The sequence below is a fragment of the Corticium candelabrum genome, chromosome 1, assembly GCF_963422355.1.
Source record: "Corticium candelabrum chromosome 1, ooCorCand1.1, whole genome shotgun sequence".
NCBI classification, from domain to species: domain Eukaryota; kingdom Metazoa; phylum Porifera; class Homoscleromorpha; order Homosclerophorida; family Plakinidae; genus Corticium; species Corticium candelabrum.
The window spans coordinates 1938796-1953795 of NC_085085.1; the positions used below are offsets into that span (position 1 = coordinate 1938796).

General features: G+C 40.8%; 3 protein-coding genes across 3 annotated transcripts in view; 2 read left to right on the forward strand and 1 right to left on the reverse strand.

Annotated features, from left to right (window-relative positions):
• Positions 1-2184, forward strand: part of LOC134192148 (receptor-type tyrosine-protein phosphatase S-like) — a 17121-nt gene extending 14937 nt beyond the window's left edge. Inside the window, exons 14-17 of the mRNA XM_062660847.1 lie at positions 843-876; positions 964-1096; positions 1163-1326; positions 1790-2184. Coding sequence (XP_062516831.1) covers positions 843-876; positions 964-1096; positions 1163-1326; positions 1790-1896 — 438 coding nt within the window. The 3' untranslated portion in view covers positions 1897-2184. The remainder of the gene's footprint in view (positions 1-842; positions 877-963; positions 1097-1162; positions 1327-1789) is intronic.
• Positions 2185-2903: 719 nt separating this feature from the next.
• On the forward strand, positions 2904-13193 carry LOC134179571 (condensin complex subunit 2-like). Its single transcript, XM_062646511.1, has 14 exons — positions 2904-3209; positions 4769-4867; positions 5268-5438; positions 5506-5577; positions 6731-6923; positions 7498-7592; positions 7672-7732; positions 8287-8461; positions 9058-9224; positions 9430-9545; positions 9715-9883; positions 11155-11219; positions 11695-11895; positions 12612-13193. The coding sequence occupies exons 1-14, from the start codon at positions 2943-2945 to the stop codon at positions 12969-12971; spliced, it is 2211 nt and encodes a 736-aa protein (XP_062502495.1). The 5' UTR covers positions 2904-2942; the 3' UTR covers positions 12972-13193.
• LOC134179581 (uncharacterized) overlaps positions 13060-15000 on the reverse strand; it is a 5855-nt gene continuing 3914 nt past the window's right edge. The window contains exons 9-11 of the mRNA XM_062646519.1: positions 14391-14763; positions 14245-14330; positions 13060-13321 (exon numbers count right to left, since the gene is read on the reverse strand). Coding sequence (XP_062502503.1) covers positions 13060-13321; positions 14245-14330; positions 14391-14763 — 721 coding nt within the window. The remainder of the gene's footprint in view (positions 13322-14244; positions 14331-14390; positions 14764-15000) is intronic.

Here is a 15000-nt window from a genome sequence, read left to right on the forward strand (position 1 = left end):
ATACATTATTATTTTATATATACCTAATACATACTCATACATTATTATTTTATATATACCTAATACATACTCATACATTATTATTTTATATATACCTAATACATACTCATACATTATTATTTATATATACCTAATACATACTCATACATTACTATTTTATATATACCTAATACATACTCATACATTATTATTTATATATACCTAATACATACTCATACATTACTATTTTATATATACAAATAAATAATAATAGTAGATGACGCACGTTGCCGTCGGGAACAGAGATGCAGCAGTAACAGTGAAGCAAGGCCAGGCTATGTTTCCACCCAGATTTCGAACTCGGATTGCCAGCATACTTTGATCTTTCCGTTCGAATTCTTTGACACCAAGCAATCTTGTACAAGCAGCTAGTTGTGCAGGGGCAGCTGCTACCGCCGGAGAAATGCAGAAAGACCAGCATCATGAGTCAATTGTTATGTGAACTGGTGGCATTTTTTATCCTTTTGTGGTGGAGTCACAAGGTTTGTGGTCACCTCATGTCATTTGGATTTTAGAGACCCTTGCCAGAAGAGCTTTTGAGAAAATCTCTATTAGTCAGTCAGTTTGCAATTTACATCGGCAACTTTCCAGTAAACTTTGGTTGTGCAATGCTAGAATGGTTGTAGAAAGGTTGTCTTTGGATTGTAGTGACAGTCCTTGTAAGAAATATACTGTGTTGTGTATGATATATATATATAATTTATTATATATATTAATTAATTAATTATATATAATTTATTATATATAGATTAATTAATTATATATAATATAGTAATAGCTACTAATCTACTTGTACATGATAGATACAGGAATTGTCATCAATCGGAAAACCAACGAGTGAGTAAAATTTCTACTTACCCGTTTGTATCAATACTGATGGTCGAGTTTGCATTACTATATCACATTGCTTTGTGCATAACATAGGATACACAACCACATCTGAAGAAAACGAGTCATCACAATGTGGATCGAACTCAGTATTACCATACATTGTAGTGATCGCTGTGCTCAGTGCGATCGTGATTCTACAAGCTATCGCACTTTTTGTCATCCTCAGGTGCCATTTTGTTTACACTTTTTTATTTTTTTTTATTCTATTTCTAATGTGGTGTATGTGGTTCAGGAAAAATCGCAAGTACAGTTTTGAACAGAACCATGAACCCAATCTAACATCTGCGAGCTTGCAGAATCACGACATGGTCAACTTGAGAGAGAAACCCAGGAAAGCCAAAAAACCGAGAAAAGAAACGTCGTCGATGATGAGCAACACCTCGTACGGCGTTGCAAGTATGTGCACTTTGTGTGGAATTTTGTGCATGTAGATGCAATCCTTTATGTTCTTTGTTGTCATCAACAAGCCCCAACAAATGGCAAAAAATTATTTTCCTGACACTCTGAGTGGAATAAGTGCCTGTTTGTAATCCCTCCCTCTGGGTAGTAAATCAAACACAAAACCACTTGATAAACAGAATAGCAGATTGAAATAAGCGTCTATCCCCAAATAAGCGCCCCTACTTGGTTTTTTAGATCTCTGGGTACATGTGTGATGTGTTGTGTGTGTGTGTGTGTGTGTGTGTGTGTGTGTGTGTGTGTGTGTGTGTGTGTGTGTGTGTGTTGTGTGTGTGTGTGTGTGTGTGTGTGTGTGTGTGTGTGTGTGTGTGTGTGTGACAGTGTGTGTCGGTGTTTATGTATGTATGTATGTACTTACGTGTGTGTATGTACGTGTATTTAGCTATGTATGTATTTGTAGATCCAATGAACGATGTTGATGGCAACGCATATGACGATGTCATAATCAAGCCACGTCGACAAAGGAAAGCAGACGAGGAATCACCATACGTATGGTTGCAACGATGATTGACAAACTTCCACAAATCTCTGGTTTCAATAAAAACTGACAACTTTTAAAAACTCAATTTTACATTTGTTTTTGTTTATTGTTAAAGTTTTCAAATCACACGGGTAAGATTGCGTGTATGTCGTTCGAAGTCTTTGTGTTGATATGGTACCACAGTTGATATGAATGATCATGACTTATTCTTGACTGGCGTATCTTGCCTATTTGTCTTAGCTTAATTAATTAGCGATTTTTAGATGACATGTGTATGCTTGATTGCATATTATTTTGAGCTATTTTTCGTATCTTGCTTTCTTGTGTTGGTATATGGTCTACAGTATTGATTACCATGTATATAGTTCAACATATTAGCTTGTCTCGGTATTACCCATATATTCCAATTGTTATGTGCACTTACTCATGGCCAGGGTGGTTTATATTTTAGGTCATATTTTGAGTTAATTGTTAGTCTAGGTAAACGTGTGTATGCGCGCGCTTGCGCTCGCGCCAAGCGTTCACTAGTCATTGTGCGCATGCGTCCTACAGGTTGCGCTTTTAGATCAGTTTCCAATCATATTATACAACGGAAAATCATAATAACGGTTACACCTTTCTCTCTTTCACAGAATAAATTATTTTTAGATTACTGATTATTAAATATTGATATCCGGGATAAGCTTATCACGTGACTAACTTTGTTTGATTTTACGCGTGTTAATTCTTCTCGACTTAGACACAGTTAACGAATAGCAGTGAGTCCAGTAAAAGCGCCACACTCGATGTTATCACCTCGACTAGATAAGAGTGTGTGCGCTTGCGCGCCCAGCGTTCACATTTAATGCGCGCATGCGTACTACTCTAGTTGCGCTTTTAGATCAGCTTCTCCGATTATATACGAAAGTAAACAATACGTGATAAAATACAATAAAAAGTTTATGCCTTTCTCTCTTTTGCAGAACAATTTTTAAATTATTTAATCTATATACATCCGGGATAGTGTAATCACGTGACTATTTTGGTTCAATTTTTGCGCGGGTGGATTCCTTCTGACTTAGACTGTCGACGAATGGCAGTGAGTCCAGTGAAGACGCCGCACTCGATGCTGTCGCCTCGACTGAAACGTCCTTCTCGTCATTCGGACGCTTCTCGCGACGGAATTCGCTTCGTCAACGACGACGATGCCGAGAAGCGTCAGCGGAAGCTGGAGAAGGCGCTACAGCTGACGACGCCGCGACACCATGAGAGAAGAAAGTCTGGAGGACTGACGAGCGGTCTGACTCAGAAGGAAATGTCCGATCACTACAGCAATTGCATCAAACTGTCGTCTGAGAATGTACGGTTGGTGTTGGCACGTTGTATTGTAGTGAGGCGTAGGATAGGGGGAGAGTCGGTTGAAGGAATGTAGAGAATGTGGGAAGTTGGTTGGGTAGTTTAGCTTAGAACATTCTGCTCACACGGTGATACTGGTTCGTGAGACAATAAGCGAGCGTGGATGTACAGACAGACAGAGAAGGCAGACAACAAACAAACAAACAGACAAACAAGATAGACAGACAGACAAACAGACAAACAAACAGACAAACAAACAGACAGACAGACAAGATAGACAGACAGACAAACAAACAAACAGACAAACAAGATAGACAGACAAACAAACAAACAGGCAGACAAACAGACAAACAAACAGACAGACAAGATAGACAGACAGACAAACAAACAGACAAACAAGATAGACAGACAGACAAACAAACAGACAGACAAGATAGACAGACAGACAAACAAACAGACAAACAAACAGACAGACAAGATAGACAGACAGACAAACAAACAGACAAACAAGATAGACAGACAAACAAACAAACAAGCAGACAAAGACAAACAAACAGACAAACAAACAGACAGACAAGATAGACAGACAGACAGACAAGATAGACAGACAAACAAACAGACAAACAAGATAGACAGACAAACAAACAAACAGGCAGACAAACAGACAAACAAACAGACAGACAAGATAGACAGACAGACAAACAAACAGACAAACAAGATAGACAGACAGACAAACAAACAGACAGACAAGATAGACAGACAGACAAACAAACAGACAAACAAACAGACAGACAAGATAGACAGACAGACAAACAAACAGACAAACAAGATAGACAGACAAACAAACAAACAAGCAGACAAAGACAAACAAACAGACAAACAAACAGACAGACAAGATAGACAGACAGACAGACAAACAGACAGACAAGATAGACAGACAAACAAACAGACAAACAAGATAGACAGACAAACAAACAGACAGACAAACAAGATAGACAGACAAACAAACAAACAGACAAACAAACAGACAGACAAGATAGACAGACAGACAAACAAACAGACAAACAAACAGACAGACAAGATAGACAGACAGACAAACAAACAGACAAACAAGATAGACAGACAAACAAACAAACAGGCAGACAAACAGACAAGCAAACAGACAGACAAACAAACAAACAGACAAATAAACAGACAGACAAGATAGACAGACAGACAAATAAACAGACAGACAAGATAGACAGACAGACAAACAAACAGACAGACAAGATAGACAGACAGACAGACAAAGAGAACTAATGTTCATCACTGCAAGCACGTAACTTGCTTTGCAGTGATGTAGGTATCATTAGTTCCACGTTTGAAAATATATGTATTGACAGACACAAACAGACAGACACACACAGACAGACACACACACACAGACACACAAACAAGGCAGACAGCCGGACAAACAAACAAACAGACAGACAAGACACACATGACAGTCAAACAAACATACGTTTGCGTCAGTTATTTCAGATCTTAGTACTGCAATGTCTATCGACGAATTGATTTTGTTAGAAAATTAATGCCAAGAATGCATTCGGACTTCATCTCATCGACGTCATGCAGAAGATGCTGAAGGACAAGAGTTCGGTCATCGACATGACAAACTTTCAGGTGTGACGACTACGTGTGTGTGTGTGTGTGTGTGTGTGTGTGTGTGTGTGTGTGTGTGTGTGTGTGTGTGTGTGTGTGTGTGTGTTCACTGTGGTGTGTGTGTGTGTGTTTCACTGTGGTGTGTGTGTGTGTGAGTGTGTGTGTGTGTGTGTGTGTGTGTGTGTGTGTGTGTGTGTGTGTGTGTGTGTGTGTGTCTTTGTGTGTGTGTGTGTGTGTGTGTGTGTGTGTGTGGGTGTGTGTGTGTGTGTCTTTGTGTGTGTGTGTGTGTGTGTGTGTGTGTATGTGTGTGTGTGTGTCTTTGTGTGTGTGTGTGTGTGTGTGTGTGTGTGTGTGTGTGTGTGTGTGTGTGTGTGTGTGTGTGTGTGTGATTCAAACTCTGATGCAAACGCATTCGGTCTAGGTTGCAAGCTGTACACTCGATGCCAGTGCAAAGATCTATGCCGGACGAGTCGACTCTGTTCACGCGGAAGCATTTAAGATCCTGGGAGGCCTAGGATCTGGACGACAGAGAGAGGACGGTGAAGAGCAGGACGGGCAAGCGAAACAGCCGGCTGCTAAACCAACGAGAAAAGTCAGAGCGATTGGTTAATTAAGTGTTTGAGGTGGGTGATTGTTGAGTTTGTGTTTGATGGTGTTAGGTTATGCCGTCTTCGACTGTGGAGCAGAATGTGAAGAATCTTAATACGAACAACTTTGAATTGGAGTTTGAGGTAACACGTTATGTATGTGTAGCCTGACAGACAGGGAATGGATGGTTAGACAGACAGAGAGATTGATAAATATTAAAATATATAAATGTATGGATATACAGACAGAGAGACAAATAGATCAACAGATCGACAGACAGACAGACAAACAGATTGACAGACAGACAAATAGACAGACAGACTGACAGACAAATAGATAGACAGACAGTTAAACAGATAGACAGACAGACTGACAGACAAATAGATAGACAGACAGTTAGACAAATGGACAGACAGACTGACAGACAAATAGATAAACAGACAGACAAATAGATAGACAGACAGACAGACAGACAGACAAATAGATAGACAGACAGACAGACAGATAAATAGATAGACAGTTAGACAAATAGACAGACAGACTGACAGACAAATAGATAAACAGACAGACAAATAGATAGACAGACAGACAGACAGACAGACAAATAGATAGACAGACAGACAGACAGATAAATAGATAGACAGTTAGACAAATAGACAGACAGACTGACAGACAAATAGATAAACAGACAGACAAATAGATAGACAGACAGACAGACAGACAGACAAATAGATAGACAGACAGACAGATAAATAGATAGACAGACAGTTAGACGGATAGACAGACAGACAAATAGATAGACAGGTAAAGACAGACAAATAGACAGACAGACAAATAGATAGACAGACAGACAAATAGACAAACAGACAGACAGACTGACAAACAGACAGACAGACAAATAGATAGACAGACAGATACACAGACAGACAAATAGACAAACAGACAGACAGACAAATAGATAGACAGACAGATACACAGACAGACAAATAGACAAACAGACAGACAGACAAATAGATAGACAGACAGATACACAGACAGACAAATAGATAGACAGACAGATACACAGACAGACAAATAGACAGACAGGCAGACAGAGAAGGCAATACAGGCTGGTAGGTTGTTACACAACCGATGATCAGGCTCATAACTCACTCAACCAGCAGATAATTATAAATGATAAACAATCACCGCAAGACACACAACAACAAACATAAACAGTAATTTATATCAGAAATTTGGTTATAATTTAAATTGTGAGTGAGGTAGGTATTGGTACTTATGTCTGTTTGCAAACAGGTTGATCCTCTCTTCAGGAAGGCAGCGGCTGAGTTGGATGAAGGAGGCACGGAGTCGATGCTGATGCACACGTTACCAATCAGGGATGTGACGTGTGAGCTACTTCTTGATTCTAATATTAGATTGGACGATCTGCAGTTGGACTGTAATGAGTTGACGTCGTCTGTGTCTGCTGATGCTCTTGAAATTGCTGGTTAGTAAATTCTTTGTTTACTTAGACAGACAGACAAAAACAAACACACAGACAAGCATACATACATACAGACAGGCAGACAAAAACAAACACACAGACAAACAGACAGACAGACACACAGACAAACAAACATACAGACAAACAGACAAACAAACATACAGACAGACAGACATACAGACAGACACACAGACAAACATACAGACAGACAAACAAACAGACAGACAAACAAACATACAGACAGATAGACAGACAAACAAACACACAGACAAACAAACATACAGACAGACAGACATACAGACAGACAGACAAACTAACAGACACAAAGACAAACAAACACACAGACAGACAAACAAACACAGACAGACAGAGAAACAAGCACACAGACAAACATACAAGCACACAGACAGACACACAAGCACACAGACAGACAAACTAACAGACAGACATACAAACAGACAAACATACAAGCAACACACACGCACACACGTACACACGTACACGCAATGACAATAGCAACACAGTTGATCTATTTGGACACGTTAGTTGTACTCTCAAAACCGCTCTTTGTACACAGAATGGAGCTCGAGGATCGACTGGCATTCACTTCACATCTGCCCATCCATATCCAACTTCGAGTTTGTGCAAACATCATCCACGCAGAACAACAACGTAAGACCATTGAGTGTTGTACATTTGTATCGTAGTATATCATATTGCACTTGACTGTTTGATGTTGTTATGTGTGCAGCCTGTCATACCAATGGCTATCGATCCAGACAGAACGGTTATGGCTCCACCGGCTGTGTCAGGTGAATGTTTATTGTTGTGTGGAAAGGGTGGATTGACTGCACGATTTTAGGCAGAGAGATAGAGAGTGTGGTTGACTCACTAGAGAGACAAGATGCCAGCAGTGTGCATGTTAGTTTCAATACTCAATCTGATGGTTTTTCGACTGTGATGTTGGAAGGAAATAGAGAAATGGCATTGACAGATGGACACACACACACACACACACACACACACACACACACACACACACACACACATGCACGCACGTGCACACACACACACACACACACACACACACACACACACACACACACACTCACACACACAAGACTGATGCACAGACAGGCATGCAGGCAGACAGATAGACAGACACACAGACTGACAGACAGACACACAAGCAGACAGACACCTAGACACACAGGCTGACGGACAGACACACAAGCAGACAGACACCTAGACAGACAGACAGACAGACAGACAGACAAACTAACTCACGTTACTTTTGGTTACCCCTAACTTAACAATAATATCGTTTGCAGTTGTTTTATTTCCATTTTTCTCATGTGTTGAATAGACTATAGCTACTTGGTTCCAAACAATGTCGACGAGTTTGCTCATGATGATGTTGATTGTTACGGACCCGACGACGATTTTGGAGCAAGTCAAGAGGAAGTTGGAGATAATGTTCATGCTCATGAACATACAGTTATGGGAAGGGTAGGAGACACAGATGTGGCAAAGAGGGCGAGGTGACACACACACACACACACACACACACACACACACACACACACACACACACACACACACACACACACACACACACACACAGACACACACACAAACAAACAAACAAAAAAACAATAAGCAAGCAAAACAATAAAGAAACAAATGCAAACAAACACAAACACACACACAAACAAACACATAAACAAACAAATAAACACACAATAAACAAACACACAAATAAACATATATAAACAAACAAATAAACACACAAACAAACACAAACAAACACATACAAACACATATAAGCAAACAAGCACACACAAACAAACATATATAACACACAAAGATAAACAAAAAACACAAACACACAAAAACAAACAAACAAACACATAAACACACAAACACAAACAAGCACACATCTAACACACAAAGATAAACAAACAAACAGATATATCAAACAAAGAAGCACACACAAACAAACAAACACAAACAAACACACATACATACAAACAAACAAACAAACACACAAACAAAAATAAACAAACAAATACAAAAGATTGAATATTGAAATTACTCTTCTGTTATCATGTTGTTTCATTCCCTTCTCTTGTTCCAGTCTCAACGGCTCGAATGAACTCGTTTTAGCTTCGGCTCCAAGTCGCGTCGGTGCTCTCCTTCTCACGGATGCTCTTCAACCAACGGAATACTCGTACTTCAATATGGACAAGGTATCCATGTGGGCCGGACCAACTCACTGGAAAATCAAGCCTCCAACAAAACAAAGTGCGTACAACATATGTGCAACACAATTTGCCAATTAATTATTGTTGTTTATAATTAATTTATTGTTTATAATAGTTAATTAGTAATAATTAATTAATGTCAATAATTAATTAATTAATTAATAATTTTTGATTATTAATTAATTAATTGTTAGCTAATAATTAATTAATTTTTATTTATTTATTATGTTTATGGCTTTATGCAGTTGATGAGAACAAGAAGAGCATGACTGAGAAGAAGAAGGGAAGACAAAGAAAGAAAGTGTTTAGCGTAGATTTTACCACCGATGTTGACTTCACGAAGGCATTCAGGAAGACAAAGGTTTCCTCACTCTTTCTGAAATTCAGTCTCGATACAAACACGTCTACCTACCTACACGACTCACACACACACACACACACACACACACACACACACACACACACACACACAAAAGTCTAATTTAGAGTGTCGTTTGTCTTGTTAATCTGACTTGTTTCATGCAATTTAGGCTTCTACGACGTTGTCGAAAGCTCAGCTGGCTAAACAGGAGGGCGAGTCGAATCTCCTGCCCGACGACTGTCACTACGAGATCGACAACTTGTTCAAGACGTTTCTCAGAGTCAACGTCGTTGTGAGAAGACAGTCGACACAGACACACAAGTTACGTGACGAACAAGGTACAACATATATAAATTATTAGATTATAATAATATCAATACAAACTGTTTAATTAATTAATTCAGCTATGAGCCTATAAGAAAAGGGACTTTGTAAAAGTCACGAGACTTGGCGAGTAGCGTACTCTAAACGTATAGGGCTAAACCGACTTCCGGTCCGGGGACTTGCGTGGCTGGCTGGCTGGCTATGTCTGTCACACTACAGGAATGTGCCACGCCTCCTTAGTGTGGCCCAATCAGGAAGCATTAATTCCTTTATGTCGTACGTGGCAACCAAAGACAATGGACGAACAGCCAACCGTAGGCGCGAAACTTCCTTGAGAGAGTTTTCTCACCAGAACAGTGTAATTCGTGTTTGCGATTGCTAGGACCTGTCGGAAATAAACAACAGAACTCACCTGTCTGCAACTGCTGACCCAAAATCGATCACTTTCTTGGTTTTACGATCTTTATACGGGAATCTAACATTACGTAAGAAGAGATTTATGTCCCGTATACGATGACTCTACTTACGACTACAGACTATTTATGGACTTTGCGGTTATGCGAAACGACAGTCGCTATGTAAGATATTAAATACATTTTACAAGTAGCACGTCTAGAAAGAAAATAGCGTGTATATTCGTAATTCTTCGCGACAATTACTCCTCCTAGTTGTACGTGGTGTTCAGGACATTGAAGGCTCATAGCTGTAGAAGTGACGGTGTAAACACAGCTTCAATTACTAGTAATAATTAATTATTATGGGTTTTTAAATTGATTTTGAAAGCTATGAGCTTTACAGATTATCTGGATATTTTCGGTGGAAGCCAAATTGTCCGGCTAATCGAAATTCTGGATAAATGAAAATGATGGTGTGGTGACTTCCTTGAGGCTCATTCATACATACAGGGTTATAGTCTAAGAATGTATGGTGAGATGCATCCCTCCAATGTATTGTGAGATGCATCCCTCCGATACAATAGTCTAGTGTATTCTGATTTGAGACAGCGAGACGCATCCTATTATGTGCATTCTTGTCTAAGATGAAAGAGCACTAAACTGCTAAACCCTCAATGCTAGCTAACTGTCTATTCGGCACAAGTTCTAAGAGCTGCTCCAGTTGTACCGTGTTACACCATTAAGCACTTGAGAGATACTGATCTGAGAGCTGTAGTGATGGCAATGAGATATTTGTGAATGTAGGTTTTGTGTGGGATTAGATTGTGTGTATGTTCTGGTAGTTTGTTCATTCGTTTGTGTGTTAAACTTTTGTTGTTGTGTTTCTTTAGTTTCGGACGACTGGTATGACTATAATAATCCAAATGATTCAGTCAACTATTGCCCTGATATTGAGGTATTGCTCCTGTCTGCACACACACACACACACACACACACACACACACACACACACACACACACACACACAACCAACAAGCAAACAAACACATGCAAACAAACACACAAATAATAAACAAACCAACAAAATAGTAATATATGTTACATACCAATAAGCAAACAAACGCATGCAAACACACCAACAAACTAACACATGCATATGCACAAGCAAACAAGAACATAAGCAAACGTATAAACAAGCACACCAAACATACGAACACAACAACGAACAAGAGACAAGCTAATACAACAACAACAACAACAACAACAAACAACAAGCAAAAATGCATGCAAACAAGCACTCAAACAAACCTCAACAAGCAAACAAACACAAACTGACAAACATGCACACACACACACACACACACACACACACACCACATACACACACACCACATACACACACACAACATACACATTCCTATTGTCTTCAGGTTGATGGCTTCGATAGAGACGATTCAGACAACGGCTTCAGCCAAGACCACACAGTCATTGCCGCAGGCGGCAATCTCTCGTCTAACATCCACAGTCACAGTCATCTGAGCAACGATCAAAGCAGTAACCCTTCACTGACCACTGCCATAGGAGAACAAACGTGCTGGTTACAAGAAAACATGGTTGCGATGCCTCAAAAGGTGAGAATGTTTATCGTTGATTGATTCATGAATTTAGAAGTGATAGCGAGTTAGTTGGTCGAATAGGGTGCATAGACTAAATTCCAGATGAGATGCTAGAATGTTTCTAATGTGACTGGAATGTGGAATGCTTGTTTAACTATTGAGAATTGGTGACAGTGTGTGTGTGTGTGTGTGTGTGTGTGTGTGTGTGTGTGTGTGTGTGTGGTGTGTGTCTGTGTCTGTTTGTTTGTCTGTATGTATGTATGTATCATACATAACGGCAGTGACTATGTATGTACGTATGTATGTATGTGTCTGTGTGTCTGTGTGTGTGTGTGTGTTTGTCTGTCTGTGTGCTTGTCTGACTGTGTGTGTGTGTGTGTGTGTGTGTGTGTGTGTGTGTGTGTGTTGTGTGTGTGTGTGTGTGTGTGTGTGTGTGTGTGTGTGTGTGTGTGTGTCTGTGTGTGTCTGTGTTTGTGCGTGCGTGTGTGTGTGTCTGTGTGTCTCAGTCTGTGTGTCTGTGTCTGTATTGCCATCTGTGTTTCTGTGTGTGTGTGTGTGTGTGTGTGTGTGTGTGTGTGTGTGTGTGCATGGTGCACATGATCACGACTTGCAGTCGTGAAGGATGCAGGTAAGGTCGTTGTAAGTCACTATCATTTTATTCAAACTACAAGCGGCAATATGACTGTCATCACACAACACCTAGACTTACTATCCGCTCCTCCTCTCTTCAGGTTCAGAAGATAAACATCAACTTCTCCAACAAGACAAGAAAGATGGACATCAAACGACTGAAAAGCAGCATGTGGAGTCTCATCGAAGGCGACACAATGACACAAGAGAAGGAGAACCAACCGGCAAACAGAGACGACAGAGGCAACGACGTTTCTGAACCGAAACGTCATTGCACGTCGTTGAGCGAAATATACAAACAACTTCCGGGTCAAATATCAACATCAATGGCCGATAATCTCACCGTCCACATCTCGCTTATTTGCCTCCTGCACTTAGCGAACGAGCAGGGGTTACACTTGAAGGGCAGTGAGAAGATGAACGATGTGACAGTCGTACAGACGATGACAGCCGAGGAGTGACTTGACTGGAGTCTCTCCGAGGGAACAAACCCAAACGATTGCGTTTCAGTTCTAGTTTTATTTTAGCTCTGTACGACACGTTTTTCTATTATTTAGTCGGCATCAGTGGTTTTAGTTCGATCATCGTTCGTGCAGCTTTTAGATGAGTGTTGATGGGATGCAGTGGGAAGACGGTTCGTCGTGTGTCGGATGAAATGAGATGTTGTATGGGAATGCCTGCGATGTCGGACTGCTGGCGTTCGGAGATGGATGCTGGTGGTGTTGTGGGGTGTGGATGATGATCGGTGTTGGAGAGGAATGACTGCAGACAGTTGATGCTGTTTGGAGTGTAACGCTCACCCCAAACCGAGCTGTAATGAATGTGATTATATATTTGCACGCACACACACAAGCACACACACCACACACACACACACACACACACACACACACACACACCACACACACACACACACACACACACACACACACACACACACACACACCTTGGTAACTCATCCCAAAGGGTGATGGCCAGCAGCAAAAGAAACGTGTCAACTATGTACTGACTGTTGACATTTGTCTTTTCATGTTAGAGATTCTAAAAATCTCTTGCAATTTGACCCGCTGTAATCCTGATTTCATTCGTTCTGATTTTGTTGATTGTTTTCCTCAGTCACAATTACAGCATTCCATCCCGGATTTTTGTCTTGAATTATTGTACACATTTGTCACAGTAAAGGGAGTCTAATTGGTCCTTCATGGCTAGAATTGTTTCCCTGACGGACTATCCGTCCTCTGCATTGTCCTCTTCTGTTGCTTTACTCATAGCAACAGCCCAAACTCCCTCAGAGCACACATGCCTTTGCATTGCTATTTGGTATGTTAATGTTTGCCAATTTCTATTAATACCCAGTGCTCTTAGATCTCGCATAACTTTATCTTTCGAACGAAGTTTGACACCATGAGGTGCTCTAGGTGTAAGCAACCAACCGTAAAGGATCAGCCTGGGCGAGCGGCGGTCATCCATCCTTTGTAGATGTCCCAGCCACTGAAAACGATTTGCCATCAGAATTTGCTGTAACTGCCTCGAGCACTTGCAACCTCGTGGCAAATAAAGTCTTTGTCAACTGGTTGTAATGCCTGTGCTAGGCAAAGCAGACGGTTGACCGCACTGAGTGTAGCGGCAAAACAGAAACACACACACACACACACACACACACACACACACACACACACACACACACGCACACGATCATTGTCTTCCCTCTTTACATTCATATTCAGGCCTCACCTCGCACAAGCACCATAAGCGCCACCACTCGGCGTAACCAGTTGCTCCAACTTCTGATACGTCTTGAAATCCTGATAACTCACCATCTGCTCAACAACACACAATCACACACTAACCCGACAGACTCACTCCTCTCCCAATCCTACCTTCCAGCTGATATTGACAGTCGGGTCTGCAATACACGAGTGAATGGCAACAATGAGAGCCCTCAGCGACACAAAGTTCTTCAACTCGTGCAGCGCACTACAAATTCCGATGCAGTGATGAATACAAGACGCCTGAGTGTTTGCCATTGAAGCGGCTGCCGGTTTCTTTCCGAGTTTTGATGGTGACTTGAGTGACTTCATGTGTGTTACTACGTATTCTGTGAGGCATCGGGCACGATGATCGACTCTGCCCAGGTAGGGAAGGCGACTGATGATCATGCGGTAGGGCTGCTTTTCGTCGCTCCACAGTGCTGCGCGTTGAAGCTCGATGTTCGGGATGCAGCGATAGACTTCGAGGTCGTCTTTCGTTAGTCTGCAGCATCACAAACATGTTGAAATTGAAACAATGTTTGTTTGATTGGCAGTGTAGTTTGATTGTCTAAGATTTTGTTTTTTCTGTCTGTCCGTTTGTTTATTTGTTTTTCTCTTTGTTTGTCTGTTTGTTTGTCTGTTTGTTTGTCTGTCTGTCTGTCCATCTGTTTGTCTGTCTGTCTGTCTGTGTATGTCCATCTGTCTGTCTGTCTGTCCATCTTCTTGTTTGTTTGTCTGT